This window comes from Capricornis sumatraensis, chromosome 1 (genome assembly GCF_032405125.1).
Source record: "Capricornis sumatraensis isolate serow.1 chromosome 1, serow.2, whole genome shotgun sequence".
Classification (NCBI taxonomy): domain Eukaryota; kingdom Metazoa; phylum Chordata; class Mammalia; order Artiodactyla; family Bovidae; genus Capricornis; species Capricornis sumatraensis.
Window position 1 is genome coordinate 186,517,428 of NC_091069.1, and position 20,860 is coordinate 186,538,287.

The following is a 20,860-nucleotide window of genomic DNA, read 5'->3' on the forward strand; positions in this document are numbered from 1 at the left end:
CATGATCCTCTACATAGAAAACCCTAAAGACTCCACCAGAAAATTATTAGAGCTAATCAATTAACATAGTAAAGTTGCAGGATATAAAATTAACACACAGAAATCCCTCGCATTCCTATACACTAACAATGAGAAAACAGAGAAATTAAGGAAACAACTCTCCATTCACCATTGCAACAAAAAGAATAAAATACTTAGGAATATATCTACCTAAAGAAACAAAAGACCTATATATAGAAAACTATAAAACACTGGTGAAAGAAATCAGAGAGGACACTAATAGATGGAGAAACATACCATGTTAATGGATCAGAAGAATCAATATAGTGAAAATGAGTGTACTACCTAAAGCAATCTATAGATTCAATGCAATCCCTATCAAGTTACCAATGGTATTATTCAGAGAACTAGAACAAATAATTTCACAATTTATATGGAAATACAAAAAACCTCAAATAGCCAAAGCAATCTTGAGAAAGAAGAATGGAGCTGGAGGAATCAATCTGCCTGACTTCAATCTCTACTACAAAGCCACAGCAATTAAGACAGTATAGTACTGGCACAAAGGCAGAAATACAGATCAATGGAACAAAATAGAAAGCCTAGAGATAAATCCATGCACCTATGGACACCTTATCTTTGACAAAGGAGGCAAGAATATACAATGGAGAAAAGACAATATCTTTAACAAGTAGTGCTGGGAAAACTGGTCAACCACTTGTAAAAGAATGAAACTAGAACACTTTCTAACACCATACACAAAAATAAACTCAAAATGGATTAAAGATCTAAACGTAAGACCAGAAACTATAAAACTCCTAGAGGAAAACATAGGCAAAACACTCTCCAACATAAATCACAGCAGGATCCTCTATAACCCACCTCCCAGAATATTGAAAATAAAAGCAAAAATAAACAAATGGGACCTAATCAAAATTAAAAGCTTCTTCACAGCAAAGGAAACTATAAGCAAGGTGAAAAGACAGCCTTCAGAATGGGAGAAATAATAGCAAATGAAGCAACGGACAAAGAATTAATCTCAAAAATATACAAGCAACTCCTGCAGCTCAATTCCAGAAAAATGAACGACCCAATCAAAAAATGGGCCTAAGAACTAAATAGACATTTCTCCAAAGAAGACATACGGATGGCTAACAGACACATGAAAAGATACTCAACATCACTCATTATCAGAGAAATGCAAATCAAAACCACAATGAGATATGATTTCACACCAGTCAGAATGGCTGTGATCCAAAAGTCTACAAGCAATAAATGCTGGAGAGGGTGTGGAGAAATGGGAACCCTCTTACACTGTTGGTGGGAATGCAAACTAGTACAGCCACTATGGAGAACAGTGTGGAGATTCCTTAAAAAAACTGGAAATAGAACTGCCATGTGACCCAGCCATCCCACTGCTGGGCATACACACCGAGGAAACCAGAATCGAAGGAGACACATGTACTCCAATGTTCATCACAGCACTGTTTATAATAGCCAGGACATGGAAGAAACCTAGATGTCCATCAGCAGATGAATGGATAAGAAAGCTGTGGTACATATACACAATGGAATATTATCAGCCATTAAAAAGAATACATTTGAATCAGTTCTAATGAGGTGGATGAAGCTGGAGCCTATTTATACAGAGTGAAGTAAGCCAGAAAGGAAAATACCAATACAGTATACTAATGCATATATATGGAATTTAGAAAGAAGGTAACAATAACCCTGTATGTGAGACAGCAAAAGAGACACAGATGTATTGAACAGTCTTTTGGACTCTGTGGGAGAAGGCAAGGGCAGGATGATATGGGAGAATGGCATTGAAACATGTAAAATATCATATGTGACATGAATCGCCAGTCCAGGTTTGATGCATGATACAGGGTGCTCGGGGCTGGTGCACTGGGATGACCCAGAGGGATGGGATGGGGAGGGAGGTGGGAGGGGGTTTCAGGATGGGGAACACATGTACACTCATGGCAGATTCAAGTTAATGTATGGCAAAACCAATACAATATTGTAAAATAAATAAATTAAAAAAATAAAAAATTAAAATAGAAGAATTCCTCTTCCCATGAAAAACTTATTTCCAGTCAATCCTGACCTGAGAAGGACTGGATGGCGGCATAAATGCACCAGGTGATGGGATGTCATGGGTGCAGGTAAGGCCTTTTCTTCTCTCCTGAAACTGATGCCATTACGCCAGCCCATAGGGATGAATTTTCTGGGTTAGGGTGTTTCTGCCCCAGTTAGAGTGGTAAGTGTTCCTGGGGTCATAATGCACTCCCCATATGTCACAGAACATTCCTCAAAGGCTGCCCCAAGTGTCACATGGGAAGTAGAAACCAAAGCCACACAGAGAGTGAGGAGCTGGGAATAGGTGAGGCGGCAGTCCCAGAGTACCCCTTCTCTGCCTCTTGCTTCTAGCTGTGGAGCCATTGCTGGTATGAGTAAAGCATACTGCCAGTGTGTGAAGCAGTCTATAAGAACAGACAGCTTGGAGTTGGGCTTCAAGGGTGCTATTGGTGGGTTGGGCATGGAGGTTGTAGGTGAGTACCTCTCTCTCTTTATTGGTCTTTCTCTTTGTGATTTGTGTTTTTCTTCTGCTTAAATGGATGATAAGGTAAGAAAAAGCCAGGTTCTCATTCTTCCTCCTGCATCCCTAACATACACACCTTAAAATAAGCAGCAGATACCAGAGTAGGACCCAAGGGAAAAGGGAACCTGTGGAAGTGGCAGAAGCTCCCCACAAGGTCCAAACAGAGAAGCCTGGTGCCACCCTAAAACCCAGCTCACCAGTTGAAAGGACCTAAAAGAGACTTAAGGCTACTGTAAATTTGGCAAGCACAGATCTCAGTTTCCAAACTAATTGAAATCTCTTTTTGTGTCGCTCCTCTTTTGAACTCCCATTCTCCTGAGGTTTGGGCAGAAATTTCTGTATCTAAACAACTTGGCTATCCCCTTGGGACACTGTTCCTTTAAGGGTTTAGACTTTTGGAAACCAAGGTGAGAACTTCCTTTCATTCTGCTTTCTGTCCTCCTGCAGCCCTTCCTTGAAGTATTGGATGAAAAACAGCTTTGTCATTTGAATCCAAGCAAGCGCAAAAGGAAAAAAACTAACCAGTTGCTATCTCACAGGTGATATCCTGCTGCGTAAGTAGTTCTTTTCCTGTAGAAGTGACAAGAGGCTAAGGCAGAGGAGCTCATGGGGGAGGGTTTGGGGGTTCAGGATTCCTGTTGTGTCTTCTTTGGAAACAAGAATTGACAATGAGCAGTTGTCCCCTTAACAAGAAAGGAGGGATAAAATTTTTGAACAATCATTTATTTTAAAATTTTACATAATCTTTGGATAATTCAGAAATAGCTTAGGACATGATTCAGAAGTTTCTGAGTTTGATGTCTCAACTCCAGGCCAACATCAATAGCTTTTTGATTGAGATGGAAAGATTTGAAGACTTCATGATAGAGAATGAACAGATAGCTACTGAATAAAACAGAACAGCTTAGAGACAGTGGCTTTCCTACAAGACACAGTCATAATTTTTAAATTGCCTGTCACAAATATAAAACATTTAATCAGACTAACGAGAGTATCCACATCTTATTTGCATTCTACCCGTTTCCAGGTTGAGAAAGCACAATTAAATTAACTTGATCTGTTAATAATAACACATAAAAGCTAAGCATCTACCCAGTGTAGTCTCAGTGTCCATACCAACATCTCTCTCCTGGCGATGGAATGCCATCTCCCTCTGCACTCCATGCTCATGATTCAGTGACTCCCAGGAATTCTTGGGCCCAGAGACGTGGAAAAGCCTGGGGTCACAGCGGCCAGTGGCCCAAGTGCTCTGCCTATCCATCCCAGAGAGGATCAGGCCTGAGGAGGGACACGTTCTGCACCCTCCACTCCCTCGGATGGTTGCCAGGGTGTTCCAAGCAGGGTAGGTATTATTGTCTCCCAATAGGACATTACGTTCCCTGAGGACAAAGCCCACTCTCTGGCCTGCTTCACAGCAGGATGCTGCCAGGTGTGGGCACAGGGCAGGATCTTAGTAAAGGAAGGAAGGAATCCAGCGTGCACTGAGCACCTGCCTTCTCCCGGGTAACCCTCATAGCACCTGTGAGGCAGGCTCACCACCCATTTTATAAGTGTGGAAAAAGGCTCAGAGAGGAGAATTTGCCCATGGTGGCATGGCAAGTAATAGGGGAGCATCACTTTGAAAACCCAGGGCTTCTCACTCCAGAGCTCTTTCTACTGCCTGCACAAGCCAGCAGTTTGACCATGAATGAGTACTCCAGCTCCACAACAACTGGTCTGGACCTCAACATTCAAGACTCATGAGCACATGGGACTAGCTCAGGAGTCCAGAAGCCTGGTCCAGTCTAGTATGGCTCCCCATCAGGGGAGGGGACTTAGCACAATGGTCCAGAGTGTGTGTGTGGATAGACCACAGGAGACAGACCTCTCCAGAGGCTTTGATGTTGCTCCCTTGCAGGCGGGGGTGGGGGCACAGCACTCTGATACACCTGGTGAGAATTAGTCATGATCTCCAAGGTTCTGACCTCTGAGAGCGACTCTTAAGTCCTAGGAAACCATGTTCCCAATCCCTGAGAGGCCTTTCACAAAAGGCCCATGAAGGTAAAAAAAAAAAAAGTCAGGAAATTTTAAAATGGAAAATGCTTGAAAGTAATCTGGGAGTGGGACGATTAAAGGGAAAAACAGGATGGCAGGAGGAGGTTTGGGGGTGGGCATCAAAAAGGAAGACTTGGATAGACTGTGCACACCCAGCTGGTAGGCTAGGCTAGGTTCAGGCCAGGCGAGCCTGGGGAAATCAGGGTTTTGGCATCTGGCTTGCCTGGTATCTGTATGGGGCTTCAGTTGATGCCTCAGACATGAGGAGGTTTCCTCAAAAAGTACCTTGAGCCTGTAAACTCAGGCAGATCTTAAATACAGGTAATAAAGGCAGATAGGAAAACACATCTCAGATGACTTAGACAAAATCTGCTTGACATGTTTCTTCTCTTCTAAAATCCACTTCACAGCCCCCAGCTCCGTGAAGCCCTCTATGACCCACTGACATGGGAAGAGTGTGGTCCCTCCTGGGTGCAAACAGCCACACAGCAAGCCCACAGCCACACAGCAAGCCCACACCCACAAGTCCCTGTGAATCAAGCACACTGAATCCATCTGGTCCCTCGCACTGATCTATATGCAACTTGAGGATGGAGCTGCTGCTACTACTGCTGCTAAGTCGCTTCAGTCGTGTCCGACTCGGTGTGACTCCATAGACGGCAGCCCACCAGGCTCCCCCATTCCTGGGATTCTCCAGGCAAGAACATTGGAGTGGGTTGCCATTTCCTTCTCCAATGCATGAATGTGAAAAGTGAAAGTGAAGTCGCTCAGTCGTGTCTGACTCTTCACGACCCCATGGACTGCAGCCTACCAGGTTCCTCCACCCATGGGATTTTCCAGGCAGGAGTACTGGAGTGGGGTGCCATCGCCTTCTCCGTGAGGATAAAGACTACCTTTTTTCCTGTTTCCCTGGTTCGCAATAACAACATCATTCTGGTGGGGAAAGCAGACCAGTTTTGGCAGCCCTGGTGGGAAAGGTGGATCTTGCATTTACCTAGGTTGGGGGTGGGAGGACCCTCTCTGGAGGGAATGCTAAACAGGTATACATGAGTGAGACAGGAGGCTCTGGGTTCACACACCCCCATGACAACAGGGCAGGCTGGGCTGGGGGCCCTGCCCTTGAGTTTCTGAAGTCCCAGGGCTCTTGCTGCCTGAAGTGTGGGCTGTGATTGTTCAGGCACACAGTCTTCCTTCCCAGGCCTGGGGTGGCCAGAAGACCAGCTGATGGGGAAGGGTAAGGGGGCCTGGCTGGGGAGCTTATGCTCCGCAGCGAATTGTCCGGAAGCCAGGCAGTGTAGCTTTTCCAAGCAGGTAGATGTCCTCATCTGTGCCGAGGTTGAGGTGCTTCACCATGTTCTTCTCAAAGAGGAGTGGGTGGTAGGCGCCCATTGTGCAGGCACTGTCGAAATACCTCTGATAGTAGTAGCACACATCAGTCTTGCGCTTGGATGGGAGGAACTCGTAAATATCCACTTGGTCACACAGTGACATCATAATGGCAATGCCTGGAGAGGAGAGCAGAGATGAGTCCTGAGCAACAATCCACCCTGGCTCCCCGGAGTTCTGCCCAGGGAGCCCCACAGCCACACCCTGAAAGCTGGAGAGGTATGTCTGGAATGTCTGTTCATGAGTGTGAGTTGCTCCGGTAAGCCCATCCAACAGGCTGCTCCTCAGGGTGCAGGGCTCACGAACCTTCGTATGCTCAGCACCCAGGTCAGAGCCCGGTGCCCAGCAGGTCCTCCCTAAACATTAATGAATTGAAGGGCTCCACCATCAGCCAATGAACTGATCACTGTCAAGAAGCTCTATGAAGAGAGAGGGCAAGGTGACTGAGGAGACAGAACCATTCCATGCAGATATTACTTTCTCTCATGTCTGTATCTTGGATGAGCCTCATAGCTGGTTATTTGGGAGGTGTTTCTTACACTAGTACCTGGTGAAACACTGCGGGGAAGGAAGGCTTCATGCCTCAGGTGGGAGGGGGACAGCTGTTACAGGAGCATGCGCTGGTCTGTATCGATGGGCTCAGTCAGAAGAGAGGAGCTGAGAGAGTGTGGTGGGTGGTGCACTCAGGGAGGGGTTCAGAACACAGAGATGCAGACCCAACAAGAGATGGGGGATGCCTCCCATCCCCCATGCCTGTCCCCACCTGGCTCAGTCATCTCCTGCAGGACACATCCTTCTCAGGGCCTCAGGTTCTCCACCTGTCCCAGGGGGGTGATCTACCCACTCTCCCTACCACACAGGCTGCTGTTCAGATGCAATAAGATCATAGCTCTAAGACTGCTCTTGTCAACCATCAATATAGGGAACTTTTATGATGAATAGTTCTTACAGCAAAATTGTAAACTGCTAGCAGGTGGGTATCTGGCAGAAAGTGCCTGTGGTCCAGCTGAACTCAGAGTGAGAGGCAGTGAGGGGCAGACAGGCCATGAGGGCAGCGAGCTGTGGAGTAAGTCCAACAAGAAAGCCTGCAGCCAGCGCTCAGGGCCCTCAGCACTCTGGCCCCGCCCCCCCCCCCAACACCAGCACCCACAACTCCATTTGTGACCCCCAAACCAAGTGCAGCTTCACCACTCAGACTTCTCTCAGGGCCACAGATAGGGAGGCCACTAGGTGAAATTCTGAATATTACTGATTCTTCCTTTTTCTTCAGATTCTAATACGGCTCAGGACAATAATGGCATTATTACTGATCCTTTATCTAAAATTTTAATATTTTGTCTATCATGAAATTTTTCACTGTGATTTTTTAAAAGACATTATTAAGATATCATTTGCTTCTGAATTTTGTGGCAGCTCCTTAAATTGCACATCTGAAGTAGGTGCCTGGCTGGCCTCACCCAAGTCCCAGCCCTGCTCCTCCTGCCTCATCTTTTCTGTGCTTCCCTTTTTACTCCATCTCCACTTGCCAAATCTCCCCTTTCCCAGGCCTGGTCCTGTTCTCCACAAAGTTCTCAGGCTGTCTTCCTAGAAGGGGTCCTCTCTCCTATGGCACCAAGCTGGTTACACTTTCCTGGCACAAACTGAATGTTGCCTCAGACACCTGACCAAATGCTCCCACTGGACACCCTGAAGTTAAGAAGATTCTATCGTATTGATCTTAGTTGGAATTTGCCTCAGCACAAAAATATAGCAAAAAACTAGCAACTGTTTGGCAAAGGAACAAATGAATGAGACCCCAGAAGAAAGCTACTCTATTGTAGAGACAAGCACCAGAGGTCTTTCTCAGACATGGACTCACCGAGCATCCCCGAGGATGGGGGATTTGGCTGGATCAGCTCTGAGGAGATTTCTTGAATGATGTCCCACAGCTCCCAAGGCATCTGGGGCTTGAGGATGTAAAAGGGCTGATCAGGATGCAGCTTACGATAGCTCTTGAAGTTATTGAAGAAACTGTAGTCGGGATTTCTGTACCACTGAAAAAGAAGGAAGAGGTCTCCTCAAGGAGAGCAATGGGCTGCTCTGCTGCCACCCCGACGTTCATCATCCTCTGAGGACTAGGGGAGGTAGGGAGGGACCACTCCTGGCAGACTCCTGAGAGACATCCCTTCATCAAGATAGACTCCATGCTTCTCCTCCATATCACAGCTCTCACTTGATAGCAGGGCACCCAGCCCATAGCCTGTGCTCACAGGGACATTTGATCTTGGTGACCACAGAACAGCTTCAGACCTCAGGATCACAGACTGGGAAAGATATCAGAGCTGAGAGGGGCTCTTGGCCCTATCTAACCCCACCTCTCTTTTTTTAAAGGGGTGAAAACTGGGACCCAGATTGCCACAGCTGTGGACTCATGGTCCTTGACCTGACCCAGGCAAATTTCAGTTCTAAGTGAGATCAGTGCAAAACTGTAAACTGAGGTAGGCAGAGGAGGGTGCCAGGGACCACCAGAGCCTGTCAGCTACCGGTGTGTCCAGCATGAGAATTGAGTCTACCAAGGAGAGTGCTCTCTGTCCCTCCTCCTCAAAGCCTTTCTCCTGTGGCCAGTGCAACCCATGCCAGGGAGAGGCCAGCTGACTTGCGTGACAAACAGTGAGAGGCCAGAGAAGCTAGAGCCCAGCAGGACTGAGGCTCTGTCTCCTGCCCTGAAGAGCTGACGTTGCAGATCTGGGCCCTCTGCTTAGCAAATCGAGTCCCAGGCAGTAACCCTACCCCCACCACCACATTCTGTTTTCCTCATCTGCAAAATGGGAATAACCATGCTTCTGCCTACTTCTTTCTGTTGCTATGAGAGTGAAATGAAAAGTGGAAACTGAAGTGTGGGACAAGTAATATTGTGTATAGGAGAGATAGTAGCAACTGTCTATGCCTGCTACTGCTCATCAGAAATAATTATTACATGAACACAATCCACCCCAGATGGTGGGAAATCCAGCCACTATTACTCCTGATACAGACCACAGTTGAGAGACAAATACATGGCAATGCAGGGTGGGCATGGAGAGCACTGGTATAGGACAGGAATCCTCCTGAACAACTAATCCAAAAGTGAGGTGCCCTGAAATGGAACCAGTCAGCCCTCAGGGTGGCTAGGTCAACCACAACTTTAAAAACCCAGTACGTCAGGGAAATGTATAGAAAACAGGTGACTCAATCCCAATTTCCCATGGACATCCACTTACCTTTGGGATATCTGAATGGTAAACAGATGGGTCCCACACAATTAGGATTCCTTCATTGTACAAACTGTCTTTGAGGAAGCCCGCTTCTGTGGTGACCAACTGCAGGAAGAAACACAGGCTGTCACCTGGACATTTACACGTGAGTGTTGGCTTGTAGTAGTACCTGACACATCACAAGTGCCACCTAGAGCCCAGTGAAGTGTCTAAGTTTTGGAGCAGCACTTGTGAGAAGACAGAGATGACAGCTGGAACTGTGTGGACCTTAAAGGACATGTTGTCATACCCCATCAGCCACATAGCAGAAAGGGTTCCACTCAGACTTTTGAGATTATTGGAGAAAGGGTACAGTGAACATGGCTTGGGGTAGAGTCCCCTGTGGTCATGCCTCATATGGAGGTCAGGGGGCTGAGGTTTAAAGTCAGAATCACATAAAACCAAAATGATCTCTGAAAAGCCCTTCAATCACCTATCAAGCCTGGCATGTAGTAGTTACTACAGAGCATGCTGGAGACAGACATGGGACATCTGAGAGTCCAATACAGGCCCTGGTTTGTGCCACATTGGACTGGATGGCAGAATCTGTGCTTGAGCACCAAAGTAGTTGGCCCATGTGGAGGGGCCATCAGTTCAGTTCAGTTCAGTTCAGTCGCTCAGTCATGTCCGACTCTTTGTGACCCCATGAATCGCAGCACGCCAGGCCTCCCTGTCCATCACCAACTCCTGGAGTTCACTCAGACTTATGTCCATCGAGTCAGTGATGCCATCCAGCCATCTCATCCTCTGTCATCCCCTTCTCCTCCTGCCCCCAATCCCTTCCAGCATCAGAGTCTTTTCCAATGAGTCAACTCTTCGCATGAGGTGGCCAAAGTACTAGAGGGGCCATGGCAGAATCCCCCCAGGCTGGGGGGAGGCTCACGTGTGCGTTGCTGAGGAACCAGCCAGCCCCTTTCCTCCCCACACTCTCTGGCTCCCCAGCTCTTGGGCTAGCCTGGGCAAAATGTGACTGTGATAAGGCTCCATAGGACATCCTTGCTGGATCAATTTTGCAAAACACATTAACAGCCTTCTTAAAAAGTATATTTATACACCTTGACTCAGTAATTTCACATTTTGCCTTTTATCCTAGGAGACTTTAAATTTGGGAAGAAATTATGCACAGAAATGTTAAAGTACTTATTAAAATAGGAGAAGTGTGGCAGCAGAAGGTGAAAGCTACTACACTTATTACAGAAAGACCCGGCTCAGTTCTTGGCTTTGCCACATGTCTGATGACTGCGAGCAAGTCAGGAGGTCACTTAGGTCCTCATGTCTCATCTGTGAGTGCAGGTAACACTGCCCTCCTATTTCAGGAGCTGTCCTGAGGATCCAGTGGGGGCACTACAGTGAGTGAGAAAGACCAAGGAGGGGCCTGAAGGCTTAGCAATGAAAGAAGTTGTGTCCCTCTTAAGGGACAAAGCTGATACGCAAGACCAGCTCTCAGCCACCTTAAAAAGCATGTGGGAGATACTGCCCAGGTTTAAAATGAGAGAAACAAATGGCAGAAATCAAATCAAGAACTGACTGGAATTGAAAGCAAGAATCACAACAGTAACCCCTCTCCACATCGATCGCTCACCATCATGAAGGCTGAGACCTGAACAGTGTCCCACTGTGGGAAGAAGGGTTGTCTCTATAACCAAGAGTGGCAGTCTGCTGTGAGCCTTTAAGATCATTCAGCTACCCCATCACTATACTTTCCCCCAGATGTACGAAGGTCCTGGGAGCCTTAAGAACATAATCCCATTTCTTCCGTGTATCTTTGAAAGAAGAAATATTGGTGGTGGGCCCATCCTGGCCAGAGACTGTGCAGTTGTACTGGGTGCTGAGGAGCCCAGGCAGTCACAGGGTGCCAGAGTGAGCATGGGCATGAGGTAACAGTGCTAAGGGACAGGTAAGGCTAGGCCAAGCCAAGGGACTGAGAAGGGAGAGGGAAGAGGAGCTGGACAGAAGGAACAACGTGCACACCCCCCAGATGTGAGACTACATGGCAGACTCCTAGGTATCACCCCATACCCATCCTCTCCTTCCTTGGAAACAATGTTTACCTCAGCACATGGCTATCTAAAATAAAGACTAGCCAAAATAAAAATTTCCTAGCCTAACAGCTAGGTGTGGCTGTGTGACAAAATGTTGGCCAATGGTGTGTAAGCAAGTGTGATTCCCAGAAACTGTTCTTAGAGGCAGGGTTATGACCCTCCTTGTTCCTTCCTCCTTCCTGCTGCAAACGGTGGGTGTAATAGCTGTAGCTTGAGCAGCCACCTTGGACCATGAAGTGGAAGTCACATGGTAGAACGGCAGATGCACGAGGTAGTAAAAGTCTGGGTTCCTGACTCTCTGGAACACTACACCAGCTCTAGACTTCTTTTACATGAGAAATATACTTCTATCTTGTTAAGCTAGTATTGAGAGGTGGGCAGAGTATTCTTGTCACTTGCTGACAAACCTAATTCTAGTTAGTAAAGTGAAGAGCTTGTTTAGGAATTGAAAGTTGTCCAGTGCGGCTTAGACACAAGGGGAGAGAGACCCTGAAGGGGTCAGAGAAATGTAGGTAAGTGCCACACAGGGGAGCTCAGGGTTTCCTCAGTAGATGGCAGGACCAATGAAGGCTCGTGAGAAGGATCCAAACAGACCAGTGTTCTGGACTAGAATTTTTACAGAAAAGGAAGCTCAGATAAAAGATGCTACTGTAGCATAAGTAAAAATGATAGGGAAATGAAAAAGTTACAACCATCAGATGTATGAATAATTCATGTGCAAATATGAATAATCAATAGTATCTGCCTAATAGGGTTGCTGCAAGGGTTCAATGACAATTGAACCTTGGACAACTGAACCACGTCTGTAGACTTGCAGACTAACTGGATGTTGAAAGTGAAGGAAGAAGAGGTCAAGGTGAGTCCTGGACCTCAGGCCACTTTCCTAAAATGAGAACATGGAAAGAACAGCAGCCAGTATGTGAGGATAGAATAGAGTTTTGAAGTTCAAAGACGAGGCAACTGGCCTGGAGTCCCACAGGCGAGAGGCCACAGGAACCAGAAATGGGACCCACATCTTCCAACATCAAGCACTGTCCTCTTTCTGTGGGAAACATGGTAACTCACAGCACAGGAATTTAGTGCTATAGTCCAAAGGCAGAGTGGGCATCCTGGCAGACAGGGCTTTGCAAGATAGACATAAGGGATAGGCAGACGGACACCCTCCCACTATCTTATACATGACTTCCAAGACTGAACTCTACAACTTCACTCCCTGTCCCCATCCCACTCCACACGCCCCCCCCCCCCACCAGAAACTGCTGGTAGACTGAAAGTGTCCTTTCTTAAGCTATGCTGCTTTCTATGTAGAGGACTGACACCAGGTGATTTATCCTTAACTCATGAGGATTAGTGATAACTGGGATTTTTAAAAAATGTTTCTCTCAAGCTGTCTTTTTAGTACACAAAGCCAGAGGCCAGGAGCAGTACTTCCTGCACCTTGTTACTCTCCCAGGGTCTGTGGTGTTACTGTCCTTGCAAATCCAAGAGAGATGCAGATGATAACTATGATGATAGCAGATGCTGCTTAAATGATGTTTATTCCAAGCCAGATACTTTTATATGTTAATTCATTTTTACAACAATCTTAGGTAGCAATTCTTAATATACCCATTTTATAAATAAGGGAGTAGACTCAGAGATGCTAAGTATTAGTAGTTTACCCAAACCATATGGCTAGTAACTCGGGGAGTCTGAATGGGATCCCTTTTGTCTGGTTCCAGATTCTACACTTCTAATCTACCTACTTCACTGCTAAGAAGATAGGGTGGAACACCTGTGGCAGAAAACGTCAAAGAAAGCACTTGATGAGGGTAGGAAAGTGTCATGATGGAGTGCCCTGGTGGTCAGTGGTTAAGAATCCACCTTGCAATGCAGGGGACCTGGGTTCCATCCCTGGTCAGGGAACTAAGATTCCACATGCTATAGGGAACCTAAGCTTGCATACCACAACTAAGACCCGACTCAGCTAAATAAATATTTTTTAAAAAAGAAAATGTGTCACGAGAATTTTGCTTCCTAAGTTTTCATGTGTCATACAGGAAAATCCGCAAAAGACTGAATCCAAACCCATGATTTTCAGAAGGGTAAACTGAGGTCTGAGACTTCCAGCTGAGTATAAGGCAGAACCAGGACCAGATTTCAGAGCCTAGGTCTTGGCAGACTTGTTTCTGTTCCCACAGGGCTGTATTCATAAACCACAAGATATTCAAATACACCAGCACACACTGAGGATCAGACTGATCTCAGTTCTCACTGTACACAGTGGGGAAATGGTCATTTACTTGAGCCACTTGAGACAAGTGAGAAAGTAATCTAGAAAATGAAGAAGAGCCGAAGGCAAATTCTTGCTTTATCTGGAGAGAAGGAAAAGAAAGTGACCAGGGCTGGGATCTGGTGGAAGGAAAGAGGAGGAGCCAGCAAGCACCCCTCAGCCTTAGAAGAACATAGCTCTGGATTTACCATATTAATTTTGGCACCCCTTTATATGAGAGTCAAAGATTTCCTCAAAAAAAAAAAAAAAAGGCTTAAAAGTGCTTGGGGAATTGGGAGACTACTTTGTGTCTAACTCGCTTGTGGTCTTAGGAGGATCATTGCCCTATCTGGGTCCCAGGTGCCTTATTTATAAGACATGACCATCCTGTAAGGCCCTGCCTGGGTGACTAGACATGTCTGGACAACATCTCAGTCCTTTGTCCAACTGCAGCACAAGGGACTTAAAAATAAAGCTCTTCTCAAATGCTCCTGTACTCACCCTCATGTAGTCTGACCTGAGTTCGGGGATCCCCAGGGCCTCATGATGAGGAGAGTAAGTCATTTCCAGAGCAACGGACCCCCCAAGGAGAAAGTGCCAGGGAAAGACTACACTGGGGAGATGGGTTATTGCTATTTAGAAACCCGTTTAAAGCAAGCTTTCTAGTCATAAAGTTAGAAATAGTCACTGCAGAAAGTTAAAAGAGACTACAAGAATGCACACGTGTGCACACACACACACACATCCATCTATCTATATACATATAGAAGAAAGTAATCATATGTAATTGCATTCTTCAGATATTCCCACTGTGAGTACGTGGGTCTTTTTTCTTACCAAATCTTTCTTTCCCTCTGTTACAAACTGAATTGTGTCCCTCCCAAATTCATATGTTGAAGCCCTAACCCCCATGTAATTATATTGGAGATAAGGCTTTGGGGAGATAATTAAGATTAAATAAGGTCCTAAAGATGGGGCCCTAATTTAATAAAACAATAAGACAGGGAAGAGATAGCAGAGATCTCTCTCTACCTTCAACTCACATGCACACATAGTGGCATAGAAGGTGGCCATCCTCAAGCCAGGAAGAGCCCTTGTCAGAAACCAACCTTGACATCACCTTGATCTAGTACTTCTGCCCCCGAGAACTGTGAGAAAATAAATCACTGTTGTTTCAGCCACACTATCTGTGGTGTTTTGTCATGGTGGGCCTAGGAAATTAATACACCTTCTGTGTGGGTGTGGGTGTAGATACTGATACATCTTAACTATAGAGTCTAGACTTAACAGTTAAACTCACACAACAGTCCAGTTTGATGTCTTTTCATTTACTCCTCACATTATTTCCAAGCCCCAAACAGGGCTTGAAAAGGAAGCTCTAAGAGATTATGTACCTGGCCCACAATCACAGAGCTCGGAAGGGATGGAGCTACAGTACAAAGCAAGGTCTGCCCAACGTCTCATTATACTAAGCAATCTTCTTTCAAAAATATTAAGGGATGATAAAGTTTGTATTCTAGCTGTTAGATTTGCAAATCTGCCACGGTTGCAAAGCTAGTTAATGCTCTAGGAAGACAAAAGGATCTTCAGGGTCTTGAGGAGATCTGAAAAATGATATGGAGTCTGTGAGTCTTAAGGGAAGACCTGACTTTGCAAACTGGATCTAGACAGGGAAGCGCTAAACAGAAGGGCACCACCAATTGAAACCTACCACAAACCCCAAATCCAAGGGTCCTGTCATTCAACCTGTAATCACAGGAGAAGTCATTCAAAGAACCATAAAGTGGTAGGGGAAATAAATGTTGGAAAGTACTTAAATGTTTGAGCAAAGGAGATTGATAGAATAAGCTGTGAAATTTACCCACAAAGGAGTACTATGCAGATGCAACAAAGAATGAGGAAGATTTCTGTGAACTGATATGGAGTGACTTCCAGAAAGCACAGGGAAAAAGCAGAGTATAGCAGAGCATATACAGTCCACTGCATTTTTGTATGGAATACAGGAATTAAAAAAAAAAAACATATATACATCTATCTGTCTTTATAGATACAAGAAATCACAAAACAGTAGTCAGTTATATACACAGGGTGGTAGTGAAATAGGGTGCAAGGAATTCAGTAGGAAGTAATGCTTTTCTGAGTACGCCTTTTTGGATAGTTTTGAATTCTAGAAGCATGTTAACATTCTGCATATTTTTTTAGAAGAAAAAGAAAAACCTAGAACTGAAACAAAATGAGTACAATTGAATTTCAAATGAATTCATAATCAAAGTGAAGAGAAACAGAAGAGCTAATCAAGGTAACTTGCTGCTGCTGCTGCTAAGTCACTTCAGTCGTGTCCAACTCTGTGTGACCCCATAGACGGCAGCCCACCAGGCTCCCCCGTCCCCAGGATTCTCCAGGCAAGAACACTGGAGTGGGTTGCCATTTCCTTCTCCAATGCATGAAAGTGAAAAGTGAAAGGGAAATCAAGGTAACTTAGGTACACATTATTTGGCCATAAACCCTTAATTTTGGGCAGGGTATGAAAGAGAACTGCAAACAAATCCTGAACTTAAAATAGGTTTGCTTTATATAGAGATATACAAAACAATTTTCAAATTACTCTAGATGTATTATAGATATAACCAAATAAATCAATGTGCTGATGTTGTTAGAAGGAGGATTCTCACTGTGGAAGAAGGGATGCAAATACATAATGGAAAGGCAAGTACCTTTATCTGAATAGACTGAGGTATCAACTAGAGTCTGTCATTTCTAAAACAGGCATATGTGCATGTATATGCCTGTGTCTATACGGATGTGTACATATACCTACAGGTATGCATATATATGGAGAAGGAAATGGCAACCCACTCCAGTGTTCTTGCCTGGAGAGTCCTGTGGACAGAGAAGCCTGTCCATAGGGTCGCACAGAATGGGACATGACTGAAGCGACTTGGCATGCATGCATGCATTGGAGAAGGAAATGCAACTCACTCCAGTATTCTTGCCTGGAGAATCCCAGGGACAGAGGAGCCTGCTGGGTTGCCATCTTTGGGGTCACACAGTCAGACACGACTGAAGTGACTTAGCAGCAGCAACAGCAGCATGCATATATATGGGCTTCCCTGGTGGCTCAGACAGCAAAGAATCCTCCTGCAATGGGGGAGACTTGGGTTCGATCCCCGAGGTCAGAAGATCTGCTGGAGAAGAGAACAGCTACCCCCTCCAGTACTCTGGCCTGGAGAATTCCATGGAGTGTATAATCCATAGGGTCACAGAGTCAGACATGACTGAGTGACTTTCACATGCAAATATATAAATGAACAAATACACATGTATGTGTATTGTGTGTGTATCAGCATATATTTCCTTTACCTACTGAAAGGGCCAAGAAGCAAAGATTACTTCATTAGGCATGAACATACCTAGTACCTAGATCTTAGTTTCTAATGTCAGTTTTCACTTTAAGGAATCAGAGCTCCTTCGGAAGAAATGGCATATCCCAGAACTAGGGTAGAATAGCATGGGGAAGCAAGACTTACCATGATGTCTCAGCACTCTTGCAAAAAGCCCTAGACTCCTGAGACTTTATAAATCATGATAAAATCTATAGCTAACTTGTCTAGTTAACTGCTCTTCTCTGACTCCAAACATAATGAAACTTTGCTTATCTCCTCGAGAAGCTAAATGGTTATAACTCAAGATTAATACAGAGATATTCTAAGAGATATTATGGAGTAGGAAGAAAGAGGCCTAGGAACCCAGAGAGAGCTGTAGATATGTTTATTTATATTCCAAAGGGCTGGAGTAAGAAGGGGACTCTCTTTAGGAGGAAAAGAGGACAGCTACATCCTGCCTTTTATAAGCAAGGGAAAAAAATAACTACTTTTTTGTTCCTTTCTTATGGGGTACTGGCTACTCATGTAGGATAATTGGCCTGGCTCTTACTGCATTGCCCTAGGAATAAAAACTAAGGCAGAGAGAGATTAATGCATTTATTATTTAAGGTAAGGGATTTAAATAAAGGGCTTTCCAGGTGGCCCAAGTGGTAAAGAATCTGCCTGCCAATGCAGGAGATGTAAGAGACGTGGGTTCAATTCTTAGGTTGGGAAGATCCCCTAGAGCTGGAAATGGCAACCTGCTCCAGTATTCTCACCTGGAAAACCCCATAGACAGAGAAGCCAGGCAGGCTACAGTCCATAGGGTCTCAGAGAAGTCAGATGCAACTGAGCACACACATTTAAATAAGAAATCCATCACTGATCTAGAACACTTTGTGTGTATGTTCAGGATAAAATTAATAAATATGAGATATTAAAAACCCAACAGATAGGTACTAATGAACTAGAACATCTTGTTATGCCAGAAAGTATAGGAGTATTTTAAAGACATGATGAGGGCATGCATGTCACAGAACAAGAACCAGTTTAAAGGAACTCCCACTAGGAGTTCCTTTGTCAAACCTGGGAAAAATTGAATACCTAGGTAGTTCGGAACTATAAAATGAATTATAAACCATTGAAAACATAGCAATCTGTGAGTTTTTACCAATAACAAATACAGAAAGAAAAGAAAGAAGGAAGGGAGGGAGGAAGGAAATAAATGGAGAATGAGAAGGGAATTCTGAGTGCTAACTAGATGACATGGAGGAGGGGGAGCTGGAATTAAAAGACCATCATTTTGCAACCGTCATAGTAAAGACTGGTTCAGGCAAGTGATCACTACATGTTAAATGTAGCAGGAAATTCTGATGCAGAGCAGAGTACTGGCATAGTATTAAAGTGTTCACTCATAGATTTCAAGGGAAAATGTAATTACACAGTGGTCTCATCAGACAACACCACATTTAGGTGCTCAAAATAAAAATCAACTGAAGGGCAGATGGATATGGATGCCTCCTGATATGATGTTCTAAGAGGGACACAATGTCATTTGTGCGGTTTTCCAGCAAAGAGTACAGAAACTGAATTTACTCTTGAGAAAGCATCAGATAAACTCTGAAAAAAAAAAAAATTAAAGGACTTAATTTTTTTTTTAAATGTCAGTGTCTTAAAAGGCAAAGGCTATGGAACGATTCCAGGTTGAGACTGAAGAGGCATGACAACTAGATGCAACTGGATTCTGTACTAGAAGAAAAATCATAAAAGACATCACTGGAGAAATCAACAAAACTGCAATGCAGCCAGATTAAAGTATGGTATCCATGTAAATGTATGAAGTTGATACCTATGTTCTGCTTACCTGAGACAATATTCTTATTCTTACGAAATACACATTAAACTATTTTCTTAGTTCAGGCCACTACAACAAATATACCACAGACAGAATGCCTTAAACAACAGACATTTATTTCTCACAGCTCTGAAAGCTGGGAAGTCCAAGATCAAGAGTACCAGTAAATTCAGTTTCCATGTGAGGGCCCACTTCCTGGCTTGCAGATGGTTGCCTTCTTCCTGTGTCCTCCCATAGCAGAGAGAGAGCAAGTTCTGGTATCTCTGTTTATGACACCAATCCCATCATGGAAGCCTCACCCTCAAGAACTTCCAAAAGAACTTCTTTATATCTTGAGGGCTTCAAGATATGAATTTGGGGGAGAAGCATTCAGTCCATACCATTCTACCCTTGGATCTCCTAAAATCATGTCCTTCTCACATGCAAGTACATTTAATTCCACTTCAACATCTTCCAAAGTTTTAACTCATTCCAGCATCCATCCTAAAGGCTGAAGTCCAAAGTTTTATCTAAATATTATCTAAACCAGAAAAAAAACAAATGATTCAACCTGAAGTAAAACCTTCTCCTGCTGTGAACCTGTGAAACTGGAATAAATTATGTGCTTCCAAAAAACAGTGGTAGAACAGGCATAGGATAGAGTCTCATTCCAAAAGGGAGAAATTGGAATGAATAAAGAAATGACAGGTTCCAAGAAGGTCCAAGCCTAGCAAAGTAAATACCGTTATAGCTTTAGGCTGGAGAATAATCCTCTTTGGTTTGATGCTATGCGTTACGGACATGGTGGGGCATCAGTCCCACCTGCGTGGCTCTTCTGGGTAGGGGTCACTCTACCAAGGCCCTGGGCAGCTGCCATCTGACCTACTGAGGTCAAGACCATCCCCTCTCCCCTTTGGAACCAAGGAAAGCAGCCCTGATGGTCTTTGAATCACCACTGGGACCCCTTGCCTTGAAGAATGGTATCTGTTTGCAGGCAAAGAGTTCTATAGTTTGGTCCCATAGAATCTAAATCTGACAGCCCGCCTTCAGCTTGTCTTCTTTAGTCCAAACTAGCAGTGTTTCTGCGAGGGTGGCTGATTAGGTCTGTGATTCACTCCCAAACTGACCTTTTAAATCAAATGCTTGTTGGGCCATCCCCTTAGTGTTTTTGTCAAAACAAGCTTTCTCATTTTTCGCTATATACAGATAGGCTGGGAATTTTCCAAACCTTAAGTTCTGTTTCCTTTTTGCTAAATAATTCCTTTTTCAATTCATTTCTCTCCTCTCATATTTTAATAAAAGCAGTCATGAGGAATCAAGCCACTCCTCCAACACATTCCCTAAGACAATTTCTAAAACTTGCCTCAGTTAGATATCCAGTTTCTTCACTCACAAGTTCTACCTTCCACAAACATTAGTCAGTCCGTCAGTCAGTCCAGTCACTCAGTCGTGTTAGACTCTTTGCGACCCCATGAACTGCAGCACGCCAGGCCTCCCTGTCCATCACCAACTCCCTGAGTCCACTCAAACCCATGTCCATTGAGTCGGTGATGCCATCCAGCCATCTCATCCTCTGTCGTCCCCTTCTCCTCCTGCCCCCAATCCCTCCCAGCATCAGAGTCTTTTCCAATGAGTTATCTCTTCGCATCAGGTGGCCAAAGTACTGGAGTACAGCTTTAGCATCATTCCTTCCAAAGAACACCCAGGACTGATCTCCTTTAGGATGGACTGGTTGGATCTCCTTGCAGTCCAAGGGACTCTCAAGAGTCTTCTCCAACACCACAGTTCAAAAGCATCAATTCTTCGGCGCTCAGCTTTCTTCACAGTCCAACTCTCACATCCATACATGACCACAGGAAAAACCATAGCCTTGACTAGACGGACCTTTGTCCTCATGTAAAATAGTGTTTGGTGACCACACCTCATAGGGTTATCATGAAGATTAAATATAAGACAGATATGGCCCTTAGATAATGGAGGTATCTGTAAGTGGCACTACCTCATATCACAAGATAAGCGATCTGGAAATGCCCTGGGTGACGTCCAGTCAGCGTATGTCCCACTGTGCATGGTT

At 44.7% G+C, this 20,860-nt stretch overlaps 1 protein-coding gene across 2 annotated transcripts in view; it reads right to left on the reverse strand.

Moving 5' to 3' along the window:
* Positions 1-3,335: 3,335 nt before the first annotated feature.
* The window catches only part of ST6GAL1 (ST6 beta-galactoside alpha-2,6-sialyltransferase 1), a 146,420-nt gene continuing 128,895 nt past the window's right edge, over positions 3,336-20,860 (reverse strand). For both annotated transcript variants that reach the window (XM_068977759.1, XM_068977846.1), the window contains 3 exons: positions 9,265-9,363; positions 7,884-8,058; positions 3,336-6,144 (listed from right to left, as the gene is read on the reverse strand). In XM_068977759.1, the coding sequence (XP_068833860.1) occupies positions 5,897-6,144; positions 7,884-8,058; positions 9,265-9,363 (522 nt within the window). In that variant the 3' untranslated portion in view covers positions 3,336-5,896. The remainder of the gene's footprint in view (positions 6,145-7,883; positions 8,059-9,264; positions 9,364-20,860) is intronic.